This window comes from Camellia sinensis, chromosome 7 (genome assembly GCF_055761805.1).
Source record: "Camellia sinensis isolate YWXY chromosome 7, ASM5576180v1, whole genome shotgun sequence".
Taxonomy (NCBI): domain Eukaryota; kingdom Viridiplantae; phylum Streptophyta; class Magnoliopsida; order Ericales; family Theaceae; genus Camellia; species Camellia sinensis.
In genome coordinates, this window is record NC_138967.1 from 47041753 (window position 1) to 47050729 (window position 8977).

The following is an 8977-nucleotide window of genomic DNA, read 5'->3' on the forward strand; positions in this document are numbered from 1 at the left end:
AAATTGTCTTTAATTAACACTTCCTTGGTACACTTTGACTTCCAATTTGATGGCTTTGCTTACTTACATACTTTGGTATTTTAAAAAAAAAAAATAAAAAAAAAATAGAATGTAACAAAGCTGAACATGGTCCTAACATTCGTAACAAAGCTGAAAAAAGAAGACAAAAAGACTAGGAAATCAAAGTGGCCATGATTCACTCAAAAAGTAACAGCAAAATGTGAACTCCAAAAAATGCAGAAACTCATTCAGAACTCAAATGTGAATTTTTTGACGTTTTATAAAAATGTGTTAAAACAAAAAAAAGTAGAGAGATATATAATTGGGTAAAAAGCCAATATTCCAAACAGCCCCTCAGTCAATTCAACTACAACGAGGACATCCCTGTAATTTACTGATAAGGTTAAGGGCAGTCTAATAGCTTGAAATATAGTAGGTCATATTCACAAGTGTTCATATGTACCTGTTTTTGCTTCTTGTGAAAGCACATATATTCCAAAGTTCCAAGCTTCAACAAATGTGGTTTTGAATCTTGAAAACTCTCTTTCCATCCAATTCTATTGAAAGTTTCTTCTAATCTGATTATAGATTCGAAGGTTTTGTGTTTGGCGTACTAGTTTCCTTAAACTCGGTGGCTCAACCGGTTCATGGATATTGATCTCCGGTGGACAACTGGGGGGTGTGGTTTCTTGGTTCCAAGACTATGGAAAAAACTAGCAAAACACTTCTTCCAAGCTCCACAAAATCACAAGCTCTTCTACTAGTTGTTGGGCTACTCTTGATCGTTCCTCTCTTCGCTCGCCCTCTTGATTTGTCAAGGACACATATGGCTTCCTCTTCCTCTTCCTCTTCATCAGTAATTCGTGTCCTTCTAGAATCTCCCACAACAACGCACGAATCCACCACGAAATCACGTGCACTGCAAAGCAAGATTTCTTTTTCTACTACTACTGCCAGCACCACGACAACAAAAAGTCGACAGTTTGGGGTGGCTGCTCATGAAGTCCCGAGCGGTCCAAATCCCGAGTCTAACAGGTGAGCAGTTCTGGTATCATCATCGTCATCGTTATCGCCATTGCTAAAGGATGGTTAGCATATATAGTAGTATATCATTATCTTCTTCTCTTTTTTTTTCTTTGAATGTCTGTATAGTAAAAAATACACTGTCTCTATTAACTATTTCAATGTTTCCATGGATAATAATACTTGGGTATTGGTGTTTTTGGAATTTAAATATCTTTCTATGAAACAAAGATTAGTATATATAGTTTTATCTCTGTGCAATTAGTTGATTATCTAAAATTAATGCTTTGCTTACACATTTGCTTCTGTGTAAAATGGGCTAAAGGTATCTCAAGTGAAATTTTTTTGTAGTTCAGTCATACCTGAAAAACTACATATTCCTAAAAAAAGTACTTATAAAAATGTTTGAAATTTGAAAGATGTGAATAAGCTTAAAATCTCCATCATAGATTCAAATTTTAAGTAAATTTATGAACTTTTTTTGTGAGCAGATAGAATTTCGGCAGTCATATAACAACATGAATGTCTTAGATGTGTTGATGATTTTCATGCTTTGAAACTTCCATTTCAAAGTTTCAGAGAAGGCAGTGAGTGAAGATGAGAGGTGAGTCTGACCCACAACAAGGCAGTGGTGTCAGATCTCTTTGTTCTTTTCAGGAAAATGATTCACACAACTTTAGTCATTGTGCTTCAAAAATTATTGCTCAGTAGGCCACGTTAACTTTTTCAAATGTCTTGTCCACCACCTGACCAAAGAAACCTGACATCAAAAAAGGCATGAAACAATAATTTGATAATTATCAGCTGTTTTCTACTGTTGTTTCTCTAACACCATAATCATATAAGCTATGATTACTTTTTTTCTTAGCCCTATTTGATTTGTCGAGGGTTTTTTCAGTTCAAACCATGGCACGAGCCACAAATGAAATTAAAAAAAGGAAAAAAAAAAAGGAAGAAAGAAAAAATATTGAATAAAAGACTATTTAGTTCTGTACTAGCAGAAAACGAAACAATAATGCTTAATTATTAATAATAATTTATTATTATAAAAATTTCAGCTGGAATTATGGCACATATCTTCCCTTCAACATTCATTCCAATCAACAAACTGTTGACTAATCTAGTTTGCTCTCTTGTGATGGATTTCAAAGGGCACTATCTAGGATCGGTTCTGCCTTTCTTTTTTAATTGGGTAAATTACATGTAGTATCTTTACACTTTCATTAAAATTTCACTTTTATTCCTTTACTTTTAATTGTAAAAGTTAACCTCCTACACTTTAAATCAAATTTGAATGTCATCTTTTTGTCTTTCTACCGTTAATAAAGCTAACGGAAATTGAAAGTAGAGGGATTAAAGTTAAATTTTAGCAGAAGTATAAAGGTGCTAATGAGACAACAAAAATATCACATATGCTTCAAATGACAAATACTCTCGACTTTATGAACGGTAGATGGATGGAAGGGTAATATTGCAACTTGATTTAAAATATAGGGGATTGACTATTACAATTGAAAGTAAAATGACTAAAGTGATATTTTAGTGAAAGTATAGGGATCCTCGTGTACTTTACCGTTTTCAATTTGTTTTATTTTGGCAGTTAATTGATCTTAAAGTTGTATGCTGAATTGAACATGAAACTAGCATGCTGCTCAAATCAAATTTGAGTCCAAATTTTGTCTGAACATATTATCAATGAGCATAAACTTAAGACTGCAATTTCAATTATCTAAATTATTTTGCAACTCAGTCAATTCATTAAGATGTTTGGAAGGCATATCATAATTTGGCCAGTTTAAACTAACTATTTGTTGTTTTGTAGGAATACATATAGATATCACAAACACATATTTGAAAGATGCATCTATTTTGTATGTTTGCTAAATAAAAGAAATGCATAAGATACAAAGAAATCTTTGTGCTTTGAATTTAGTTTGATTGTACAAGCACTAGGCTTCAGATTGTTTGTTGAGTTATGCTCTTAACCAGAGTGTATCAACAATTGGAGACTATCATTTAGATTAGGTTTGAATGACAAGAATTAAGAATCAAATCTCATTACTAGTAAAAAAGACTATCATTTAGGTTATCTTTGAATGACAAGAATTAGGAATCGAATCTCATTACTGGTAAAAAATATTATTGTTGCACACATTTGGTTTTGCTAGGAATCCATAATAGAAAAATGAGAAAATTTTAAGGGTGAAACACCAATAAATATCAAATTGTGATCTTATGAACTGTTTAGTTCTCACTTTCATCTTATTAACCCAAAAGTCCCAATTAAATGGAAATTACCCAAAAGGGCATACATTAACACGCATGATATTTTGTGAAGAAGGATCAACATGGGTTTTCAACTGGGGTGATATTACACATTTGGACAATCCATACTATCGACTTTTTTGCTTTTCCCTTCTTCATGACCAAATCTCACACTACGAACATGGAAAGATTGTGGAACCAACTGTGACATTGTTCATCTCTAGTGTGATTCCAATGTGAACGTAACTGAAAAACGAGGATTTTTCGCACTTAATCGCTGATCTCCACATTCAACATTGGAGGATACAAACCCAAAATTGTTGAAACCCTACGTCAACTACAATAGTGATTCGAACAACCTTCAAGAATCGGTGCAAACATTTAGTTGAATGCGATATTGTCGGTACATGCCGCTGGTTTCATACTCTAAAGTCGGTGATACAAACCCTATATCATCGAGTAGTTGCGATCGATGTCAGTGTTGTACACTTATGATAATGAGACGTGAAGGTATGAATGTTTGATGTTTTCTATTTCAATGTGTAATGTAATGTTAGGATTTGTGTTTACTGTTGGAGAATTTTCAAAATGGGTTTTCAAAATTTATTGTTTAGTTTTTGGATGTTTTCAAAACCTTCAATGTTTTTCTTTGGAAAACATAAAATAAGCTTGGGGATTTTGTCCCACATTGGAAAGAGAGCAAAACATGGAGCAGTTAATAAAGTGCTACATGGAATATTCCTTTGAATATGGAATTGTGGGATGGATGCTAGTGTACATGCACTCACATTGCAAGGATAGTGCTTCGCACCATCCGCTAAAGCACCCCCGCACGCGTATGGCGTTGGTAGTGGGTTGTGTAGCGTTTGATGGAGTACTTTGCACTTTGCACGGATGCATCGGTGCAAGGTGCCATGAGGGCACTTTCCTATTTGCATTGGACAGGTTGGAGCGATGACGTGGATCCAACGTGGCATGGGCGACGTGGAATACAGTCAGCTCCACGTGGCAGTGGCAGTGGCAGTGATGTGGCATTTGTTGGCGATACATCAACCAACCGATTGAATGGTTACGTGACCGATCTGGGGCGGTTTGATCATAACCGTTGATTAGAGATGCGCGCAATTGATCGGATGAGATGGCACCCGATCGTGATCAGGTATAATCAGTCAACACATCTATTCGGTGTGAGAATGATATACACCATAGATCGTCGATCCAACGGTCAGATCTGATCGAATGCGATCAAAAGACATGACCATTCGATCAGATGTATCAAAGCCTATAAATAGGTTGCAAAATCAGCCATTTTAATTATCCAAAAAATTCAGAAAGCATTCCTACAATTCTCTCTCTCTCTTTCTCCCTCTTGATTTAGAGTTTTCGATCAAAAGTTTCTTAAGCAAGTTTCTGCTTTTCTTACTGGTAATCAAATTCTGCAGACTTGATTATCAGTGTCTTGGTTTTTCTTGATTATATCAAGAGTATTTTGATCTACTGTCGTCAGTGCAGATACCAGTAGACTTGATCTTTAGATCAGGCTTCATTGTATTCTACCTTTTGGTGGGTGCAAATATTATCTTTAGGAAGTGACTAAGTAACGTGACTTGAAGCACCAATTTTCTGTTTTACATAGACAAGATCATCGCCAAGTTTTGAAGACCAGAAGACCACCAACTAAAGAATTCAAGACAAATTGTTCCAACAATCTAAAGACAATATTTAGATATGGCGATGTCTATTCAGAAAATGACTCAAGATTTCATAAAGCTTGACCAATTTGATGGAGGAAATTTTCGACACTGGTAAAAAAAGATGCATATTTTGCTCACTACTCTCAAAGTGGTCTATGTGCTGACTACCCCCTATCCGGTGAAGTAAGAAGATGAGACTATGGAGCAAACCTGTACTAGAACCAAATGGAAGAATGACGACTACATTTGTCGAGGACACATTCTGAATGCATTGTCAGACTCTCTGTTCAATATGTATCAACATCTGGAAACAACAAAGCAATTCTGGGACATATTACAATCAAAGTACTTCACCAAAGATGCCACCAGTAAGAAATTTCTTGTTAGTAATTTTATGCGTTTTACTATGATTGATACAAAGCCCACTATGGAACAATTCTGTGAGATCCAACATATTCTGAGTCAACTTTGACAAAAGAATATGAATATGGATTAATCTATTGTAGTTTCGTCTATAATAGAAAAACTGTCATCTTCTTGAAAGGATTTTAAGAAAACTCTGAAACACAAAAAGGAAGATCTAATTTTAGAGGAATTGGCTCAACACCTCCAAGTTAAGGAAGAGTCAAGACTTCTTGAAAGTAAAGATAACCAATTGGCTCAAACTTTCAAGATTCACATGGTGGATGATAGCAAGAGGTTCAACAAAAAGAAGCATAAGCGCGACCCTCAATTTGAGAAAGATGCTAAGAAGCTGAAAGGTGCTTATTGGCACTGTGGCAAGCTAGGGCACTTCAGAGATGAATGTCGGTCATACAAGAAGAAGCCAAACGCATCAAATTCCAAGAACAAGTTCGTGGTTGTTGTATCTGAGGTAAACATGCTCGAAGACACTAGTGACTGGTGGATTAACTCCGAAGCAACAAGGCACGTTTGCAACGACAAGAGCTATTTCACTACTTATGAACAAGTGAGTAATGGAACAGTTCTCTACATGAGCAACTCTTCAATTGCTACTATCAAAGGCAAAGGAACGGTGGATTTAGAGTTCACATCTCGAAAAGTCTTAAGTCTTATTGACGTTTATCATATACCTGATGTAGTGAAAAACCTTGTATTTGGAAGCCTGCTTAATAAGCATGGTTTCAAATTAGTATTTGAGTCAGACAAATTTGTCTTGTCTAAGGATGAGATTTTTGTTGGAAAGGGCTACATGTATCAGAGAATGTTCAAACTTAACATTATCAATAATACATCTATTTCTACTTATATTGTTAATTTTCTTTCTTTATGGCATGCTCGTTTAGGTCATGTTAATACTAGGAAAATGCATGATATAGTTAATTTAGATTTAATTCCTAAGTATGACTTTGATATGTTTGAAAAATGAAAATTTTGTGTGCAATCTAAAATTACTCGCATTCCATTTTTTTAAGTAGATAAAACCACATCTCTGCTTGAACTTGTGCATAGTGATGTATGTGATATGCATAGTACCTCCACTAGAGGTGGTAAGAAATATTTTGTAACATTCATTAATGATTTTTCTAAGCACTATCATATCTATCTTTTGCATTCAAAAGATGAGGTGCTTGATAAATTCAAGATTTTTAAGAGAGAAGTAGAAAATCAATGTAATGTCAAAATAAAGAGACTTAGGTCTGATAGAGGTGGTGAATACCATTTTCTAGAATATTGTAAAAATGTTGGTATTATTCATGAGAAGTCTACACCCTACACACCACAACAAAATGGAGTAGATGAAAGAAAGAATAGGACATTAACAGAAATGATTAATGTTATGCTTTCTTACTCCAGTTTAAATTCTGGTTTTGGGGGTAAAGCCTTGTTCACTGCCTGTCACATACTCAATAGAATTCCTCTCAATGGAAGAAATGTTACTCCTTATGAACTTTGGAAAAACAAGAAACTTGATCAAGGTTACTTGAAAACGTGGAGCTGTAAAGCAATAGTCAGATTGCCTGAACCTAAAAGAAAGAAATTAGGTGAAAAATGAATTGAATGCACATTCATTGGCTATGCTATACATACATATAGGTTTCTAGTAGTAGAGCCCAATGGTTTAATGGAAACAAATACCATCATTGAATCACGTTTTGCGGTATTTTATGATAATCGTTTCACAACCATTCCAAGGTCGGATTCTAATCAGGGAAATGAATCAACTCTTTTGATGTCTACAGAGGAAAGTGAATGACATGAACCCATTGAGCCTAATGAGCCGATTGAGTTAATAAGGAGTAAAAGGGCTAGAACTGAGAAGTCATTTAGCTCTGATTTCATTGTTTACCTTGTAGAAGGAACTAGGAAAGCTTATTGTAAACAAACAATGATTTCTTTGAATATGGATTTAGATCCATTAACATTTGACGAGACTATAAAGTCTCAAGATGTTGCTTTCGAGAAAGAAGTAATAAACGATGAGATGGATTCTATCATGGGTAACAATACCTGGATACTTGTTGATTTGCCACATGGATCCAAACCAATTGGTTGTAAATAGATTTTCAAAAAGAAAATAAAAGTTGATGACACAATTGACAAGTTCAAAGCAAGACTAGTTACTAAAGGTTTTATTGAAAATGAGGGTATCGATTATTTTGATACATATGCTCTAATGGCCAGAATTGCCATCATTCAAGTGTTGATTGCCTTAGCCTCAATCTACAAGCTTGAAATCCATCAAATGGATGTTAAGACCGCTTTCTTAAATGGAGAGTTAGATGAGAAAATTTACATGCAGCAACCAGAAGGATTTGTTGTACAGAGTCAAGAACACAAAGTGTGTAAACTCATGAAGTCACTATATGGATTGAAACAAGCTCCAAAATAGTGGCATGGGAAATTTGACAAAGTAATAGTGTCAAATGGTTTTAGGATACATGAATCTAATAAGTGTGTGTACAGTAAGTTTACTGGTAATAGAGGTATAATCATATGTCTATATAGATGACACACTTATTTTTGGTACTGACAATGATGTATTGAAAGTACTAAAAGTTTCTTATCTTCTAGCTTTAGTATGAAAGACATGGGCTTAGTTAATATAATTCTAGGTATTAAGATCAAACGAGAGGACAATAATTTGATTCTTACCTAGTCGCACTATATTGAGAAAATTCTTATGAAATTTAATCAATATAATTACACACCCATGTCTACACCTTTTGATTCAAATTTGAAATTGTATCCTAATACTGGAAGAGTTGTTGATCAGCTAGAATACTCAAGAGTGATAGGTAGCCTGATATATGCCATGACTTGCACTAGACCTAATATTGCATTTGCAGTGGGAAAACTTGGTAGATACACCAGTAATACCAGTAGTGTGCATTGGCATGCTGTTAACCGAATACTTAGGTACTTGAGAAAAACGATAGACTATGGAATAGTCTATAATGGCTATTCGACACTGCTGGAAGGATTCACGGATGCTAGTTGGATAAGTGACCGTGAAGATCACTCATCCACGAGTGGTTGGATTTTTACTCTTGGAGAAGGAGCTATCTCCTGGGGTTCTAAGAAGCAAACATGCATAACAAACTCAACCATGGCGTCAGAGTTTGTAGCATTGGTTTCTTGTAGAAAAGAGGTAGAGTGGCTAAGGAATCTCTTGTTAAAGATTAAGATATGGCCAAAACCTATGCCACCAATATCTTTGCATTGTTATAGTGAAGCAATTCTATCACGGGCCTATAGCCATGTCTATAATGGAAAGCCCAGGCATATAGGACTGAGACATAGCTGTGTCAAGTAGTTAATCACAGAAGGTGTGATTACCATTAGTTATCTAAAGTCAAGTGAAAACTTGGCTGACCCTTAACAAAAGGACTTACAAGGGATTTGGTGTGGAAAACATCAAAAGGGATCGGTCTTAAGTCCACTTAACATAATCACTCCTGGTGAAAACTCGATTCAACGCTTGAAAAAACATCAAGTCTTGAATTCAATGAGCCCAAGTACACCATATGTCA

General features: G+C 35.1%; 1 protein-coding gene and 1 pseudogene across 1 annotated transcript; both read left to right on the top strand.

The window, feature by feature from the left end:
• The first annotated feature begins 826 nt into the window (after positions 1-826).
• LOC145795773 (uncharacterized) lies at positions 827-7836 on the top strand. Its single transcript, XM_082880674.1, has 6 exons — positions 827-1035; positions 1153-1210; positions 5527-6209; positions 6801-6922; positions 7301-7413; positions 7507-7836. The coding sequence occupies exons 1-6, from the start codon at positions 827-829 to the stop codon at positions 7834-7836; spliced, it is 1515 nt and encodes a 504-aa protein (XP_082736800.1).
• A 321-nt stretch (positions 7837-8157) lies between these two features.
• Positions 8158-8760, top strand: LOC145795774 (secreted RxLR effector protein 161 pseudogene; annotated as a pseudogene).
• Positions 8761-8977: the final 217 nt, after the last annotated feature.